Below are 19,678 nucleotides of genomic sequence, written 5' to 3'. Positions count from 1 at the left end.
GGGAACAAGATTCCTGTTCATAAATCCACCAAGAGATGCGGTCACACTGTCTTTGTTACATGGGGATTATACGCAGGAAGAGCCAGTGAGAAAGGAATAGATGCGGCTGATATGACTGGTCCTATAACAGGTACAATGGCTATGAAGTATTACTGCTTTAAAAAAAAATATATTTTTTTTTCTGTAAGAGAGAAGCGAGTGTTGTTTTGTATTTTTACAGTTTAAGATACCAACATGGATATGGACCTTGGCAGGCGTTTTGGCGATAGCCCAAGACTCGAAGGGACTGGTTGATGTCATTAAGATCAACCGAACACATTCAGTAACCAGGATCTTCCGAGTCGAGACAGCAGATAACCCTGACGGATGGGAGACAGCAAGTCAGCAGCACCCTATTGGGACTGTATTAAAGCTGGTGTGTGAAACTCAAGGAAAGCGACAAATGGAAAACATCCTCAGGTTTTCGCCCTTCCCAATTATGATGGCCTGGGGATGGACAGTTAAAAATGGCAGCCAAACTCAACGCGTTCCCATCCCAAAGCTTGAAAATGCATGAAGACGAATTGAAAAGGAACTGACTTTAAGTACAGAGACACAGGGGGAGTATGCATGCTGCTGGAAGGTTGATGTTGTTAACTGTAAAGCCATTGATATTATCGCCTGTCCTCATCCAGGTAGTACACCACAACCCCATGAACATAATACAAATAAGGAAAGGAAACGAGCAACTCTGGATATGGAGCGTGCTCTAGTGGCGCCAAAGCAGATTATGGAGGTATATCTTACAGGTATGGTGGGGGAGGATTCTACTCTAACATGCATTATACAACCACACTTGCTTCAAACCAATACGGTATATCTGGACTGGTTTGGAGCAACAAACCCAGTAATCAGTTACATTAAAGGACAGGTAAAAACATATGGGGATTGGCTAAATAGGGTGGAATTTACAAATGTGCAAAATAAGTGGAGTGCATCTATTCGTATTCACGATATACAGTTAAGGGATGCAGGAACATACACAGGGACTTGGTCTATAACCCCGAGTACCAGTAAATGTATTTACCATGTGCAGGTCTGTGAGGATGCCTGTCCTACAACAGCCCCAACACCATTCCCTACCCCACCTCCACACATGGATACTACACCAAAGGAAGGATGCCCATTTACACAACCATGGCCCATATCAGGAATCTTTCTACACCCCGCAACAAAATATATGGTGGAGAATGTAGGATGGCTTTACATGCCACTTAGACTGGATTTTGCAGGTATGGTCATGCAAGGCAATGTCCGAGCCACTATAAGGATTGGTTTAACTCTGAGATGCAAATGCAGTTACAGCTTTGGAAGGGCTCCCAAGGTACCCCACAACAACATAGAGACAGACAGGATATATTTGGAACAGCCCTGGGAGGGTCTAGCCTTGGCATGTCCCTATGGAACTCAGCAGATATTGAAAATCTCAATTTAAAAATCAACACTGTGGTGAATGGAATAGGCAAAGCAGTTAAAACTGGGGGAGGGATTAGTAGTCTATTACTGGATCAGCATGCAATCACTATTGACAATATGCATTTAATTGCACAAGGGTTTAAACACCTAAATGCTACTATTCTGTCTCTTAACAGCATACAAAACAATGACGTTTCACTGGCAGTTGCCTGCACAGCCTATGGCAATAGGGTAATATAGATAATACAGCAAAGTTTGCTACAATTACAGCTTCAAAATTGGCCATGTATCTTAGACCAGGCATCCATCATGAACCAAATACAACAACAGGGCATAAATCACATGAGGCCTATCTTTCTGCAATTTGCTGAATTTGATAAAATCCCAAGACAGAATCATGAGGAGGACAAGAGTATAAACCTCATGATGGCAGTGCCTAGATGGGTACAAGAGCCAGTTAAGGTTTACTGCGCAAATAGTGTAGGGATGTTGGTAAATAAGACATATGTGCAACATTACCCCACTGTGCGCTTGGTAACTGAAACTGGCTCAGAAGTTAATCAAGTGTGTTGCATGAAACATAATGGATGGTGGTTGTGTGAGTGCTATGCCAAAATTGACATTAATGCCCCTAAAAAGGGCTGGGCACGATTAGTACAAAAGGAATTAGTTGCAGAGGTGGTGCAAATTCAAGACATGGCTTGTGCCATAGGGTTTCATAATTTCTCCATAAATGGCAATATCTGCCCCACAAGTGAGGCAGGATTCTGTGTGCCTGTGACAAGCACCATTCAAATAGGAGCCCCTGCCTTTTGGCCAACAAGAAAGGGTAATACTGTCAGTGAAATGATCATCCCACGTGAACGCTTACAAAGCTTGTTAATTGACCTGTTCCCACCTGTGAAGTTCTTACAGCTAGATATACATGACTTGGTTGCAAGAACTAAGGAATCCCTAATACCAATAGCCCAATTGATTCAACAGCAGATAAATGAAATTGATGCGGTGCACTGAGAGGTGGAAACACCCTGGTGGGCGATTCCAGAGGATGTGACTTTACATCCAGTGGTCTGCACTCTAAGCGTATTCCTAATGGGGATCCAGGCACTAACTGTTGTTGTGTTGATAGGAATGTGCTGCTACATGATCTGTCAGACCAAGAAAGCTAAGTCACAAGGTCGAGTAAACAAAGGAATGGAAATGGCAATCAACACTGCTATGGTACACCCAAACAATCATTTCATGGAGTGAGAAGTTAAAGCACAATAACCTACATTGGTAGATCACAAAGTTACAAGACCTATATATTCCATATATATATATACCCATATACACTCCATATATATCCATAACCTACATTGGTATATCACAGGGTTATAAGACCTATATACTATATATTCCATATGCACATTTATTCCATAATACACATTTGTATCTTTGGGATAGTCTCTATATCCCCACGAAGCCCTCAGTAGGACAATAGGTGCCTGACCGCCCCCCACGAACTCAAGGTCCCGGGCCTAACATTCCCAGGCCCACCATAAGGGACTAAAAAATAATTGGATAATAAAATCTGCATAATAGTCGTACGAGGGAATGTGCAGACTAAAAAGACAGATGGGGCATGAATGTATGGATGGTGACATAAGATAACCACACAACAGTGTTTAGCCCACGGGGTTATCTTTAGTCTATACATTATGCTTTTCTGGGACGATGGGTAAACATCCTCCCCATAAAAAGACAAAAAGTGGGGGAATGTAGTAAGTACAGGCCCAATATGAGGCCTTAGGCCTGAACCAAAGTAATGGTCAAAACTTTGCTAACAGAAAGCAAAGTGCAGAGGGAACACACACACGCAGCCGAGTGATACCAACATTGCAGAGAGCAGAGCACCATGCTGGTGGCATCTGACAACACTTTCTATACCGGGGGGCCCAGAACTGGATTCAATACTCCAGTTGTGGCCTCTCTAGTCCCAAGTAGAGGGGAATAATAACTTCTCTACATCAACTGGAAATGCTTCTCCTAATGAACCTAAATAGGCCATTAGCCTTCTTGGATACAAGGGCACACTGTTGAGTTATATCCAGCTTCTCATCCACTGTAATCCCCAGGTCCTTTTCTGCTGCACTGCTACTTAGTCAGTCAGTCTCCAGCCTGTAACAATGCTTGGGATTCTTCTGTCCCAAGTGCAGGACTCTGCACTTCTCCATGTTGAACCTCATCAAATTTCTTTTGTCCCAATCCTCCAATTTGTCTAGGTCACTCTGGACCCTATCCCTATCTTCCAGTGTATCTACCTGTCTCCCTAGCTTTGTGTCATCTGCAAATTTGTTGAAGGTGCAATCCATCCCCTCATACAGGTCATCAATAAGGTTTTGAACAGTACTGGCCCTAGAACTGATCCTTGGGGCACTCCACTTGAAACCGACCACCACCCAGACATTGAGCCATTGACCTCTACCCATTGGGCCTGTCCATCTTACAGTCCATGTATCCAATCCTTATTTCCTTAACTTATGGGCAAGAATGTTGTGGGAGACTGTATCAAAAGCTTTGCTGAAGTCAAGGTATATCACGTCCACTGACTTCCCCATGTCAACAGAGCCTGTTACCTTGTCATAGAAGCTAATCAGATTGGTCAGGCATGACTTGCCCTTGGTGAATCCATGTTTAGTACTCTTAATCCCTTTCTCCCTTTCCAAGGGCTCCAAAATGGATTACTTGAGGATCCCCTCCATGATTTTTCTGGGAACTCAGGTAAGGCTGACAGGTCTATAGTTCCCTGAGTTGTCCTTCTTTCCTTTTTTAAAGATGGGCACTACTTTTGCCTTTTTCCCATCATCCAGGACCTTGCCTAATCTCCATGAGTTTTCAAAGATAATCTCCAAAGGCTCTCCAATGACATCTGCCAATTCCCTCAGTAACCTTGGATGCATTAAATCCGGACCCATGGATCTGTGTGCGTCTAGCTTTTCTAAATAGCTCTTTAACGTGTCCTTTCCCACCAAGGGCTGCCCACCTCCTTCCCATACTGCATTGCCTAGTGTCATAGTCTGGGAGCTGACCTTGTTCATGAAGACTGAGGCAAAAAAATTATTGAGAACTTCAGCCTTTCCCACATCATCTGTCACCAGGTTACCTCCCTCATCCATTAACAGCCCCACACCCTCCCTGATAATCCTCTTATTGTCAATATTCCTGTAGAAACCCTTCCTGTTGCCCTTCACATTTCTTGCTAGCTGCAATTCCAGTTGTGCTTTCACTTTCCTGATTACACCACTTGGCATTCTCCAGCCATATATTTATACTCTTCCTTTGTCACCCGTGCAAGTTTCAACTTCTTATATGCATCCTTTTTGAGTTTAAGCTTGCCAAGGATTTCCCTTGTAAGCCAAGCTGATTGCCTATCATATTTGCTTTTCTTACTGAGCATAAGGATGGTTTTTCCTGTGCCTTCAATAAGACTTTAAAATACTGCCAGTTCTCCTGAACTCCTTTCCACTTCATATTAGCTTCCCAGGAAGGAACAATCAGTCTCACACATATAAAATGGAAAATGATTGTCTAGGAGGGAGTACTGTGAAACGGGATCTGCGGGTCATAGTGAGTCACAAGCTAAATATGGGTCAACAGCATAACACTAAGAAGTCTTGTGGCACCTTATAGACTAACAGATATTTTGGAGCATAAGCTTTCGTGGGCAAAGACCCACTTCATCAGATGCATGAGTGGGGGGGGTGGTTTCAGAGGGGTATTTAAAGAGTGGGGTCCCAGTAAGAAGGAGGGCCCACGAAAGCTTATGCTCCAAAATATCTGTTAGTCTATAAGGTGCCACAAGATTTCTTGTTGTTCTTGAAGCTACAGACTAACACGGATACCTCTCTGATACAGTGTAACACTGTTACAAATAAAAAAAAACCCTAATATTCTAGCATGTATTAGCAGGAATGTTGCAAGCAAGACACAAAAAGTAATTCTCCCACTCTACTCTGCACTACTCAGGCCATGACTGAAGTACTGTGTTCAGTTTTGGGCACCACGTTTCAGGAAAGATGTGGACAAATTGGAGAAGATCCAGAGGACAGCAACAAGAAAGGTTAAAGATCTAGAAAACATGACCTATGACAAACGATAGAAAGAATTGGGTTTGTTTAGTCTGGAGAAGACCTACAGGAGACATAACGATTTTCAAGTACTTAAAAGGTTATTACAAGGAGGGAGAAAATTGTTCATCTGGGAAAAGGAGCAACAGGCTTAAACTGCAGTAAGGGCAGTTCAGGTTGGGCATTAGGAAAAATTTTCTGTCGGGGTGATTGAGCAATAGAGTAAATTGCCTAGGGAGTTTGTGCCATCTCCATCACCAGAAATTTTTAAGAGCAGATTAGACAAACTCCTGTCAAGGATGGTCTAGATAATGTACGTCTGTTTTGAGTGAAGGGGACTGAGCTAGAAGACCTCTTGAGGTGACTTCTCGTCCTATGATTCTATTGTCCATGGCTGTAAAAATGGTAAGTGCATAACAAAGACAGCAGTGCCAGTGAAGTCTGGGTGAGAGCGTCAACCAGCAACACGCCCTGGGAAGTGAGGCAGCCCATGGGACTTTTCCATATGTTTTTTAAGCTTAGGACAAAAGCAGATTATCAAGGTGCATATCAATGTCGAACATGGGCAGTCTTGTTTGGAAACAGCCGTACTGAGGGTTGCTTTCTCCTGGGAACCCAGAAAGTGAGACACAGAGCAGGGAATGGTGTCTGATGCATACAGTAGTCTCAGGGCTCTGTTTACATTTGTTTAAAAATGAAATCGTTGACAAGTTTAGGGGCTGCAATCTGCTGTGAGGGCAGGCTGCTGTGGGAGTGCAGCTACTCATCTCTCTTTCAAAGATTTAAAGTGGAAAGAACTTCAGAGGCAATGCACTGAGATGTAATGGAGCTACTTGGAATGTCTGAAATCCAGGGGTGTGGGCCCTGAAGTAGTTGCAAAGAAGTGCAAAGAACCTAACAACCCACATCCTGGTGGAATGTAACCATGGGAATATGATAAAATCACAACAGGCCATCACAGCTCAGTTCCTGCATACACCTCTCAAGGACTCTATCTGACACAGCAGTTCATCCCACTGTTCTCTGCTGTTTGGAGCATCCATGGGAATGGCCACACTGGGTCAGACCAAAGATCCATCTAGCCCAGTATCCTGTTTTCGAACAGCGGCCAATGTCAGATTCCCCAGAGGGAGTGAACAGAACAGGTCATCATTGAGCAAGCCCTCTCCTGTCATCCGTTGCCAGGTCCAGGCTACAGACACCACTCCTACCCATCCTGGCTAATAGCCATTGATAGACCCAACCTCCATGAATTTATCTAGTTCTTTCTTGAACCCTGTTAAAGTCCCTGGTCTTCACAACCTTCTTTGGCAAGGAGTTTCACAGGACAATCATGTGCTATGTGAATTAAAACTGCCTTTTGTTTTCTAAACCTGGTATCCATCAATTTCATTTAGTGGCTCCGAGTTTTTATGTTTTGGAAGCAAAGAAATAAGTTTTCCTTAGTCACTTTTTCCACATCAGTCGTGATTTTATAGTCCTCTGTTATATCCCCCCCCTTTCGTCTCCTCTTTTCTAAGCTGAAAAGTCCCAGTCTTTTTAATCTCTCTTCATCTGGCATCCATTCCAAACCCCTAAGAAAGAGAAGTTACTCACTTGTGTAGTAACGATGGTTCTTCGAGATGTGTCCCCATGGGTGCTCCACATTAGGTGTTGGGCTTGCCCCGGCGCTGCAGATTGGTGATTTCCAAGCTGTATCTCATTAGATTGCGCATGCGCAGATGCGCGTTGGTCCTTCACGTGCTTTCGATCATGTGCGCGACCCGGCCTACGCCAGTTCCTCGACCAACCACCTCGGACCTCTGTGAAGATATAAAGCAGAACTCTGAAGCGGGGGGGAGTGGGTGGTTAGCGGAGCACCCACGGGGACACATCTCAAAGAACCATTGTTACTACACAAGTGAGTAACTTCTCTTTATTCTTCGAGTGGTCCCTGTGGGTGCTTCACATTAGGTGACTATCTAGCAGTGGCTCCAAAACGTGGAGATGGGTACCAGATTATGTGTAGTTTGCCCCTGAGAGGACTACTGTCGGAAGGCGTGCATCCTCCTCCGGCAACTGATGAATCGCATAGTGTTTGGCAAACATATTGTAGGACGACCATGTTGCTGCTCTGCAAATGTCCTTCAGGGAGACTCCTCTAAAGAAGGCTGTCGAAGCCATCATCACTCTGGTGGAGTGAGCCCCTGGCAGAGTAAGCAGAGGGGTCTTACGTAATGCGTAGCACATCTTTATACAGGATGTGATATTATCTGAGATTCTTTGCGAGGATAGTCCTTTCCCTTTTGATCTGGGTGCAAGAGACACCAGCAGTCTATCCATCTTTCGGAAAGGTTTGGTTCTATCTATATAGAAGGCCAGCGCCCTTCTCATGTCAAGTGAATGAAGCCATATTTTCCTATTTGAGTTGTGCGGCTTAGGGTAGAAGGATGGTTGAGTTATTGGCTCGTTGATGTGGAACTCTGAAGAGATCTTTAGGAGAAATGCGGGATGTAAATGTAGTATTACTGCCTCTGTGGAGAAAATTGTATAGGACGAGATTGCCATTACCACAGCCAGCTCGCTTACTCTGCAAGCAGATGTGATAGCGAAAAGAAAAGTCGTTTTTAGGGTAAGTAGGTGAAGAGAGACTGTGGCTAGGGGTTCGAAGGGTGGCCTAGACAGTGTGTCCAAGACCAGATCCAAGCTCCATGAGGTGATAACTGCTTCCGAGGGGGGTACAAATTCATGAGGCCCTTTAGGAACCATGTCATAATGGGATGGGCAAAGACAGTTGACCCTTCTACTGTGTGGCAGAAGGCCGATACAGCTGCTAGGTGGACCTTCAGAGATGGCAAGGATAGTCCCCCTTGCTTTAGATCCAGTAGATAATCCAGGATCGTGTATATCCTGGGACTGGGCTACCCTTTTGAACAGGTCCTGGAATTGCCTAAGGTCCTCTGGAGGTGATATATCTCCTGGGACGACCGCCTCATCAGGAGAGGACGAGGAAGCATCTGTTTGGTATGCTTCCATTTGCTCCTCAGATACCTCCTGTTCCTGTTCCCCTGAGCGTTCTGAGGTGGACATAGGTGGAGGCATTCTGTAAGGGTGTGCAGGTAGCTCATATGAGTGCCGGAAGTCAGGCGAAGGGTGCCTGAGCCAGGGAGAGGGGGGCTGCCGGAGCAGAGACGGTGGGCCCGAGGAAGTCAGAGAGGTTGCCTTTTGTTCTTGTGGCACTGATGGACCCTCCGAAGGGGATAATTCAGTTGTTTCGGATTGAAGGGCTTTGTCAAATAGAAAAATTTTCAGCCTCATCTCTCTGTCCCTCCTCTCTCTGGCCGTCAGTTTGGAACAGTGAGGTTATTTTTGAGGTACGTGGGTCTCGCCCAGACAACGAATACATTTGCTATGGCCATCTGAGGCCGGCATAGTTTGCAGCAGAACTCGCATTTTTTGAAACCCGCTGGGGACATCTTTCTTGTTAAGTAACTTAAAGCAGTCCAACTTTAACGAGGGTACTTAAGTAACAACAAACAGACAACTGTAGATAAGGTTTAATGACCTGCTAAGTTAGAGGTAGGAAGTGTCACGGATTTTTCATCCCTCGGGCATAATCGTCCCCGTGGGCCAGGGGAAACAAGCCTTGGGCCTTTAAATATCATTACAGGGGCAGGTAGACTCTAAGAGGTACATAGGCTGCCAGTTAGCAGCCCCCTGTAACGGTCACTCTGTGTCAGTTGGTTTTACCGGTAACCTGAACTCACAGACATTTCAAAATCATGGATTTGAAATCCAGGCTCCTCATTGGACAAAGGTGAGGCAGCTTCTAGGGGAGGACCTGTTTGAAAGCAGGACCTTCAGAATGTTCATATGTAAATAGCCTCATGAATAATGTATGAGATCATGGAATATAAGGCAGCGCCGCACAGCGCTCGCCGGCCCTTGGTGCAGATACGACTCTGCCACCTACACGGGGAGGTGCTGGCCCCTGAGGCGTCCACCAGCCCCAGGCCAGCTGCCTCTGAGGCGAAGCCTTTTCGAAGAGCTCCTGCCTTTTCGAAGAGCTCCTGCCTTTTCAAAGACTCCTTGAAGCAACTCCATCTCTGCCCAGCAGGGCCCGCCTGCTGAGGTACCAACCGTATCTAACACACTAAAAGAGCAAAGGCAGCAGCTCTGAGGTAAATTAGGCGGGAGGCGAACTGGCCTCACCCCTAGGGTGAGGTACTGCGCTCCTGCCTGTTAGCACCCAGAGCCTGCCATCACTGCGGCACCCTCGACCTCGCCACCGACAAGCAGCTCAAAGGTGGATCTGGTGTGTGACGAACTGGCCTCACCCTTAGGGTGGGGTACTGCGCACACACCAGCTGAAGCTTAGAGCCTGCCACCTTCGCGGCACCTACGCTCCCACCGCCCGCCATCTTGATTCTTCTTCACCGGACTGGACTCTGACAGAACTGGACTTAGACACGTAAACTTAGTTTACTTTTATACCCACTCCCACCTGGGAACTTGGGACCCTCTACGAGAGAACGGAGGGTGGCTCCTCTGTTGTTCCCTTCCCTGACGAGGGGAGGGAAGTACCCGGGAACTCGACCATCTGTGGCCGGGTCTGGACATTCCAGGCAGGGATTACCACTGCAGCCAAATACCGGCACATTTAGTTAATAATTGAGGTACGTTGTTAAGGTTTAAGTTGTTATAGTTACATTACTCTTAATAGCGCAAAGTATAAATTTTAACTAACCCTCTTCCTTTATCCTTTCCCCCTTATCCTTGCTCACCCCTACTCCATACACTGCAGGAGAAGGCACTGCCTCCCTGTCTCCCTAACTGTTTATCCTACCCAGTGACCTGGGAAGAGCACAAGCCTCCCAGGAACACTCGTTGGGCCCATTAAGAGGGTGCCGGGGACCCCTACAAAATAAAGGGACAGTCCTGACTGGCTCTCAGGTACCAACCCCTTGGGTCGGGCTAGCAACTCGACCCCCCATGGAGGTGGGGTTTAGCACCCCCACCCCGGTTCTGTAAGGAAACAGCAGGGACCTTCTAAAAACCTAATAACCCTCATCCCTATAAAACTCTCCCCCTCCTCTTTTATCCCAATAATCAAATCCTTTTTATTTTGCGGAAAAATAAAAACCAGTTCAAGACTTAAGACCAAGCTGTCAAATGGATACTGTTATGAATGTACGTATTATTAGAGTATAAGAGAGTTACATTTAAAGAGTTGTTACTTGTTATAGATTTAATCCTGTTGTGTTTTTAAATAAAGCTTGTAGTTACTTTGTTTAAACCAGTCCACCCTTGTCCTAGTCTCACTGTTCCTGCTAGCCACTCCCTTCCAGGAGGCTCGGGGCGGAGCCCAGGCGCTCACCTGTGTGGGCATTATCCGGGCTGGGTTTTGTAGCAGGGTTTTGGTTTGGGTCCCGGCGTCCAACGCATAGGGAGTCTGCTCCCTTGTTCAGGGACTCATTAAAATATTCGTAATTACTTTCCCATCCAGAGAGTCCCGTCAGGAAGGCCACGGGCAGCGGCTGCTCTCCTCTCCCTTCTTTTTCTCTTATCTTTTTCTTCTCTTTTTTTTTTAAACTATATACAGTAAATGATTTTTAAAGAACAGTTTTTAGGAATATGAACTAACAACTAGTAAGAAGCAAACGGTTTTCTTTTCAGCTGTTGGAGCTGAAGCGAAGTCCATCTGCAGCCACTGGCAGTTGAAAGGAACTGGCACGTACAGGATCGCGCACATGATCAAAAGCACGCGAAGGACCAGCGCACATCTGCACATGTGCAATCTGATGAGATACAGCTTGGAAATCACTGATCTGCAGCGCCAGGGCGAGCCCGACACCTAATGTGGAGCACCCACAGGGACCACTCAAAGAAGAAGAATTTTGTTGCCATTTTCTGAACCTTTTCTAATGCCAATGTATATATTTTTGAGATGAGGTAACCATATCTGTATGCAGTATTCAAGATGTGGGGGTACCATGGATGTACACAGAGGAACTAAGATATGATTCCTAACATCATTTTTTTAACGATTCCTAACATTGTTTTCTTTTTTGACTGTTGCTGCACATTGAGTGGATGTTTTTAGAGAACTATCCACAATGACTCTGAGATAAATTGGTACCCATCATTTTGTATATATTGTTGGGATTATTTTTTCCATTGTGCATTACTTTAACCTCCATCCATTTCCATTGGACCATGGGAATTACCAGGCTGGATCAGAACAATGATCCAGCTTCAGAAGAATGTGTGCTAAAGGAAGCAGCAGACAGAGAACCCTGGAGAGCATTTCATCTTACTCTGCATTAGCTTGAGTTTGGTTTGTATCCAGAAGAGAGCGAGCGTGGAGTTATAGATTTCCAGTGCTTATGGCTTATTTTTAAGCCTTACAATTCTAACTATAGATGTTCTCAATAGCCTTTCCACCACATCTACACTCCCTAAACTCTCACCTTCTTCATGTGCAAATGACAAGTTATAACCACCCAATGGGAATGTACACTATTCTAGCTGAGGTCAGAATGTAAGGTCCTGGGTGAGTATTGTGGTTGGTTGGAAGTGAAAGGCAAGTTTTATTGAAAGACTGAGTCTGAAGACCTATTTGGGCACTCTGACATTGAAATGGTTAAGCCTGGTTAGCCAGTGGCACTGAAACTATTTTTGGGGTGAGGGTGCTGAGCTGCTCTTCCCCACTTTAGGCCTGTTGAGATCAAGTTGCCAATTCTCTCTGCCCCAGGCTGGGGCATCAGCTTGGGGCAGCTGCAGAGTCCTGGGCTGGGGGCAGGTGGAAACTATGGCTGGGCCAGCATAGCTTGTGCAGGGCTGGCAAGTGCTGACACCCCAGGGAGACCAGCAGAGCCTGTAGCAGGGGAAGAAGCAGCTACTTGGAGGCCAGGACTCAGGGCTGCAGTGGGGCCAGACCCCAGCTGCAGAGAAGCCAGGTGCAAAACCTGGGGGTGGTGCAGCACTACTTGCACCCCTACTTCCCATGCCTATGCGGTGAGCTGAAGCTGGCCAAATTAGCTGGTGAACTCCTAGAATAGAGTGATTGTGTGAATTGAAAATCAAGTAAAGTAACTTTAAGTCTGAGCTAATTTTTTTTGTATGAGATAAAGGTCACAGATGTCACCAAATCAAATGCTTGAGGATTCAGAATCCACTTAGATACACCTCATTGTCTTCCAACTCATTGTGGTAGTCGCTTGTACTTGGTAATTACCCAAAAAGCTGAGTCACTCCAGAAATACTTCTCCCATTGTATCCAGTCAGATCTTGCATAACATTTGTGGTTTTGTCTGACATATATAGTGTATTCATTCGGGGAGCTGCAAATAGTAGCCCCTCTGACTAACTAGGTTGGCTGTTGGCGCACAGAGGGAACTTCATGGAAAGGTGAAGTCTGATGATTCAGAGGGACACAATCTTGCTGGAACGTGCCGGATAATGGTGAATTTAAAAATCAGACTTTTAAAATGACTCATTGGCTTCAGGTTGCCAAAAACCAGCCTCTCTTTGTTGGCTGTAGTCAAGGGAGTGCAGAGCAGTAGTATGGGGTTAGTATTTAACTATTCACTGAATGTGTTAGGGACCATCAAAGGTAGAGGTGCAAGGGGAGCAAGCAAATAGGAGCTGTGGCGATACAGGACCTGCACTGGGAGAGGCAGCATCCATGGATGTCCCTAGGGGACAGAAAAAGGCAGTGGGCAGGAGAGCCCCAGGCCCCACTTTACACCAAACAGGGACAGCTCTAGCTTCCATGATGCAGCCCCAAACAGATCTCAACCCTTCCTGAAAAGGAGCACTTCAAAGGTGATGGAGGACTTGAATTTCTTTCCATTCTTGACCTCTCCGTTGAGGCTGCCAACTGTATTGGTGGCTTTGTGAACACCTTTCCATGAAGAGCTGGACAGACACTCCCTTACCATACCTCCCTGAGAGCCCACCAGATAGCTGGGAAAGGGGAACAACATTCTCTTGATGCCAGTTTAGGCCAGTGGCCTGCCAGTAGAAAGCTCTTTCTCTCATAGAATAGATCCACCAGTGGCTATTAATCAAGATGGCCAGGCACACAAACCCAAGTTGTGAGAGGCCCTAACCTCTGATTGCCAGCAGCTGGGAGTGGACAAGACATGATCGATAACTCAGTCTTAGAATAATAGAACTGGAAGGGATCTCAAGAAGTCATGAAGTCCAGTGCCATGCCCTCATGGCAGGACCAAGCACCATCTAGATCATCCTGTTAGCTATTTATCCAATCTGTTCTTAAATAATAGTTCATTAGGCCTCAATTGGAGTATTGCATCCAGTTCTGAGCACCATGCCATGTGGAGAAATTGGAAAAGGTCCAGAGAAGAGCACCAAGAACTATTAACTGTCTGGAGAACATGAGCTATGAGGGAAGACTGAAAGAACTGATCTTGTTTAGTTTAGAAAAGAGAAGACTTAGATGGGACATGATAGCAGGTTTCAAGTACCTAAAAGAGGGTTACAAGAAGGAGGGAGCAAAATTGTTCTTCTTGGCCTCTGAACATAGACAAGGAGCAATGGGCTTAAACTGCAGCAAGGGAGGTTTAGGGTGGACATTAGGAAAAACTTCCTAACTGTCAGTATGGCTAAGCACTGGAATAAATGGCCTAGGGAGGATGTGGAATCTCCATCACTGGAAATATGTAAGAGTAGGTTAGACAGACATCTATCAGGGATGGTCTTGACAGTGCTTGGTCCTGCTGTGAGGGAAGGGGGCTGGATTTGATGACTTCTTGAGGTCCCTTCCAGTTCTAATGTTCTAAGATTCTATCTCCAGTGATGAAGATGCTACAATCACCCTAGGCAATTTATTCTAGTACTTAACCACGCTGACAGTTAGGAAAGTTTTCCCAATGTACAACCTAAACATCCCTTGCTGCAATTTAAGCCCATTGCTTCTTGTCCTACCCTCAGAGGCTAATGATGATAATTTTTCTCGCTCCTCTTTGTAACACCCTTTTAAGCACTTGAAAGTTGCTATCATGCCCCCTCTCAGCATTCTCTTTTCCAAACGAAACAAACCTAATTCTTTTAATCTTCTCTCATAGTTCATATTTTCTAGACCTTTAATCATTTTAGTTACTCTTCTCTGGATCCCCTCCAATTTTTCCACGTCTTTCCTAAACTGTGAGCCTAGATCTGGGCACAGAACTCCAGCTGAGGCCTAATCAGTGCAGATCACGGTCTGTTCTTTTCATTCTCTCTGAAGCACCTGGTATTAGCCCGTGATAGAAGGCAGGATGCTGTGCTAAGTGGACCATGTATGGCCATCTTATCTTCTTCTTTTATGAGTCCCATAAGCTATCCAATGCCCTGGTACCATCTTTCCTTTCTCTAGTCCTCTCTTGTACAGCTTGCATTTTACAAAGTGCTTCACTTACTACCAACTGGGAAAGGATGAATGTTTGGACTCTGGGGAGCACTATTTTCAGGGCATTGTAACTACAGAACTCTTGCCTAATTTTCTTCACAGCTAGTAGAACTCTACCTTGGCTGCAGGTCTCACCTAGCAGTTGTGATGCATACAGTTCTTTATTTGTGGATTTTAGGCTGGGAAGCACAACAAGTGAACTCAGCTGTAACCTCAACCAGGAGCTGGCTGCTGCTCTGGAATACAGAGATCTGGAACTGTTAGTTGAAAACTTCTCCTAGACAGATGGAGCTTCTGCCTTTTGCCAGTAAAAGGGACTCTTCCCTAAATATCAGTTCAGGTCTTAGACAATGTCACAGGTGACCACAATGTCATGACCATTTGTGTATTCCAAACAGGTGCCTTCCCTTACTAGTTAAATACAAATAAGAGGCACACATGCACATTGAAGTTAGCACCAACTCTGTGTTTAACATCACCTAATACTGATTGCACATGGAAGTTTCCTGACATTGCTGTTTGTGAGAACACGTGTCCGTTCATTGATTGGAACACAGCATGAATCTTGAAGGGTCCTGTGGCACCTTATAGACTAACAGAAAAGTTTTGAGCATGAGTTTTGAGTTTTGTTAGTCTATAAGGTGCCACAGGACCCTTGGTTGCTGTTACAGATCCAGACTAACACGGCTACCCCTCCGATACTTGACAGCATGAATCTCATGCAGTTGCACCAGTGATGGCAGGATAAAATTGCCAGGGGGCTGTGGTTCATGTTTCAGGCTCTATGTTGATCAACAGTTGAGGCAAGTAGAAGATACCTTCCAGGATCTACAACAAAATCCCCAGGTCCAACCCCCACCTGAATATTGTGGTTAAACAGGGATATGACCTATTCACCCTGGGCCTGTGTGATCCAGAAAGAAAGTTTGTCTCACCTTTTTTGTAGCATCTGGCATTGATCACTGTTGGCGATGTGACACCAGACTAGCTGGACTCTCCTGTCCCAGTAGAGCAGTTCCGGTCTTCCAAAGCCCCATTATATCCAGTTCTGATGGGCTGGAGCTGTTTTGAACCAGTGACGTATTTTCACGCTAATGAAAATGTCATTCAGAGAGCTGTTCTTTTAGGATGACATTCTCAAGCATATGATTGATTTCACTGGGAGTAGAGCTGGACAAGCACTAGGATGCTTACGCAAAAATCTTGCCCTCAAAATGCCAATTGTACAAGAGGGAAAGCACGGCTAGCACATCTGTGCATGATGTTTTCCTGAGCACTCTTCAACCAGGAGAGGGCGCAACTGGCCTCCTTAAAGAAGTCCTCACTATTGAGAGCAGGATGGAGCTGAAATTCCAGATTAAATCTGGAGCTATATCCCTAAGCAGAATCTGCGTCCAGCAGCCCCTTGCCAAATGCAGGCTCATTGTGGAATCCTCTGTTAAGCCATACATTTGGCCGGTAGATTGGGAGGTTAAGTGGTGCTCCGAGTTATATAGTTGTTTAATCCTCTACTTTGCACAAAACCAGCTAAATATACGGCCACTCTTGGACACTGCGCCCAGAGGCTACAGATATGAGCATGTTAGACATGTCTAGATAGCACCACAAAGTTCAGCACAGCCATCTACTCCAGCAGGGGGCTCCATGGCATTCAACAGACATGAGAACACAAACTGGCAGCTCATGCCACCAAAGAGAGCAGAAAGTGAAGGCCAGGTTACAGGAGGCTCAGCTCCTTATTCCAGTCTCCCACTGCATGGCCTTGTGAGGATGAGGTACCCCCAGCTCCCCACACAAAGACATTTTTGACGTATTATGGGAGCAAAAGTCTTGGGCTGGAAGGAAGGTCACTGGAAAGGAAGAGCACGTCTAGTGGTCCAAGCAGAAATGTGTCAGTCAGGATCACCGCAGACTGAGATGGTAGCTGCAGGGCTATCACCTCACATGTCTGCACCTGACCAAGCCATGGGGTGATGTCAGGAGGGGAATGCACTGTTCATGGGTGGACCAGTGGGAATGCACGGTATTATGAGACAGGTTTACTAGGCTGAGAATGCAGCAGGTGGGGAATGGCTCCTGCCAGACCACATGCTATGGTATCACGTCTCATAAACATCTGGTTATTTGCAAGTCAGTGAAGATGCTGCTAGCAGACAGCATGGGTCTTTCAACTGAATCCATGTGATATGATCAAAATTAGGATGCTTTCACTGACAGAGGCTGAGCCTGGTACAGCTGGCAATCTGATTAAAATGGAATAATTCTCCTTTGAGTGCCCTGGTGCGGAAACGTACAGTAGGGCTCTATGGGCCAGGAGCCCTCTGGTAACCTTTGCTGGGGAAACCACCTGCTTTTTCGCTGACATTGCTTTGCAGGCGGTCCCTGGGGCAGAGCCACAGGAAGGGGAGAAAGATTGTAATGGAGGCAGCAGAGACCTCACAGCATCTCAGCTGTTGTGTAACTGACTCCCAGGCACTTAGATGGAACATCACTCACAGGCCTCCTGTTCCACATTCTATCTGTCCTGCATGTAGCAACAGCTCGAAGTGAGGCACACCCTCCACAACAGTCCCACTAGACAACTGACATCACTGGCTTCCTGGTGGCTGCACCAAGCCCTTGCAGAGGTTGTGCAGGATAAGCTTTCCATCTAGAAATCCACATCCTACAAGCATCGTGGAGGTAATGGCAGTCCCTCGGGAGACATCTGCCAAGATGTGCTCCTTGCCCAGGGAATCGAAAGCTGGCTAGGAACCAATGTCGGGGGGGAGCCTGCAGGTGCCATTCTGAGTTGCTTCAAGCCCTGTCCAAAGCCAAGGAATGAGAAACCAGGCATTTCTTGCAGCACCCGTCCTGGTTTCTTGAACATCAGGAGTCTCTTCAGAGGCACTCCTGTACGTGTTCCTCATAGAGCCAGTGAGCACTGAGGTCAACAGGGGGCTTTCCGCTGATTGCCATAGGATGGATCAGGTCTATGAGATATGACTCTCACTCAGCAACTAGACTTCACTCAAGCATTGTCACCTTATGGTCGGGGTGCAGTGACGGAAGTTCACAGGAATAATTCTAGTTACCTGCTCCAGTCATCCCTCTATAAGCTTGAACTGGGGTATCCCACCTCCCAGGTGAGCAGCTCAACTGCCATCTTCTGCTCAGTCCCCGGCCCCATGCCTATGCACTGTCATTATGAATGTCTGTGAATTTGCCACTATGAACCACCTCCACCTCTTCCTCCTCCTCCAGCCGTTATGTGACTGGCACCCAAACAAACAATTTTGGTCAAAATTATTTGGCCAATTTCTGCCCAATTCACAAATAGTTTTAGGTCAACTGAAAGTGCATTTTTTGTGAATAAACTACTCTTCCAGAAAATTTCACCAAGATATCTCATAGACCTGATCCATCCTATGGCATCCTAGTTGTACCAGCTTTATTGATGCAATTAACTTACGAACAAAACCAAATATCCTAATGGGCCAATAGAGGTGCTATTCCTATTACCTAGCTACACAGGTTGCACATGCGTATGGCTGTAACTTTTACACAGCACCCTTGTAATGGCTATAAGGTTCCCTGGCAGCCCTCATGGTTCTTGTGGTTACAGACTAACACAGCCACCCCTCTGAGACTTGTCACCAGGCCAGGCACTGAATTTAGCTGTAGGAAGTGGAACTTCATGAAAAAAACAAAGTGGGTCTTTGCCTACGCAAGCTCATGCTCCAAAAAATCTGTTAGTCTACAAGGTGCCACAGGACTTCTCATTGTTTTGGCAGAGCTCAGCATCAGCTGAGTCCCTGGCACTCATTCAACCCCTCCCACCTTCTAGGCGGTGATTCAGCATTTAACACGTCAGCAGCTTTAAAGATCTGCACGTGGCCTGTACTCATACACTAGGATCACAAGGAAGAGATTACGCTTCCACTGAAATTTAAGCATGTGCCTATGTGCTGTGCTGATTTGGGGCATTCTCCTGATTTCAGGTTTGTCCAGCCTGGAGCCTTTTACTAGAAACTCCCTTGTGGTGTCCCTGGGCACAGAACCCCCTGGTGTTGGCTCCTCTATAGATTTTATACAACTGCTGTGTTTACTTGCATGCTCTGATGCTGCTCTGTACAGGAGCATAATTCTAGTGTACTATGTTATAGAAAAGAACAAGGAATTCTCTCGTCCTTAGCTAGAAATAGACAGTGCAGATGCAGCCTCTGCCCATCTTACTAAACTAGGAAACACCGATTAATGCATAGTCTACCACACTTTGAAATCCTGTGCTGCATCCAAATTTTGTGGCAGGGAGTCAGTGCAAATTCCAGTGCCTTTTGGGGCCGAGAGGAGAGAGCTGGTGCTCAGGTTGTGCGAAGGGGTCTTGCAGCATTCAAGCTGACACCAGGAACCTCATGCCAAGGCTGCGTGTGCCTGTCTCCGCGCCACTGCAGGTTGGATCACATCTGACAAGTGCATTTCCTCACATGAGGCTATTGCCAGATGTGCTGCAGGAGGAAATCCTGCCCATGCTCCGAGGACACCATCATGGCATAGGTGAAACTGAAGTGCCAGGGGGAAGGAGGGGTTCTGACTGCCATGTTATCCCCAAGAGGGAGACCAGGGAGCTGATGAGCGTATACATCTCCCTCTCTCTGCCGATGGAGACAATCTGTCTCCATTGACCACTACACTCTGGGATTCGAAGGAGAAAAGGGGTTTGGGATCAGGCCCAGCTAAT

General features: G+C 46.1%; 1 protein-coding gene across 2 annotated transcripts in view; it reads left to right on the top strand.

The window, feature by feature from the left end:
* Positions 1 to 11,784, top strand: part of ARFRP1 (ARF related protein 1) — a 60,106-nt gene extending 48,322 nt beyond the window's left edge. Inside the window, exon 6 of one of the 2 annotated variants that reach the window (XM_075011918.1) lies at positions 11,220 to 11,784. In XM_075011918.1, coding sequence (XP_074868019.1) covers positions 11,220 to 11,401 — 182 coding nt within the window. In that variant the 3' untranslated portion in view covers positions 11,402 to 11,784. Of the gene's footprint in view, positions 1 to 220; positions 2,901 to 11,219 lie in introns of those variants that run through there. The other variant, XM_075011919.1, reaches the window with a different exon arrangement.
* The last annotated feature ends 7,894 nt before the right edge of the window (positions 11,785 to 19,678 follow it).

Source organism: Carettochelys insculpta, chromosome 17 (genome assembly GCF_033958435.1).
Source record: "Carettochelys insculpta isolate YL-2023 chromosome 17, ASM3395843v1, whole genome shotgun sequence".
Classification (NCBI taxonomy): domain Eukaryota; kingdom Metazoa; phylum Chordata; order Testudines; family Carettochelyidae; genus Carettochelys; species Carettochelys insculpta.
The sequence above is the reverse complement of the archived record's forward strand: the minus strand, read 5'-3'. Positions and strand labels throughout refer to the sequence as shown.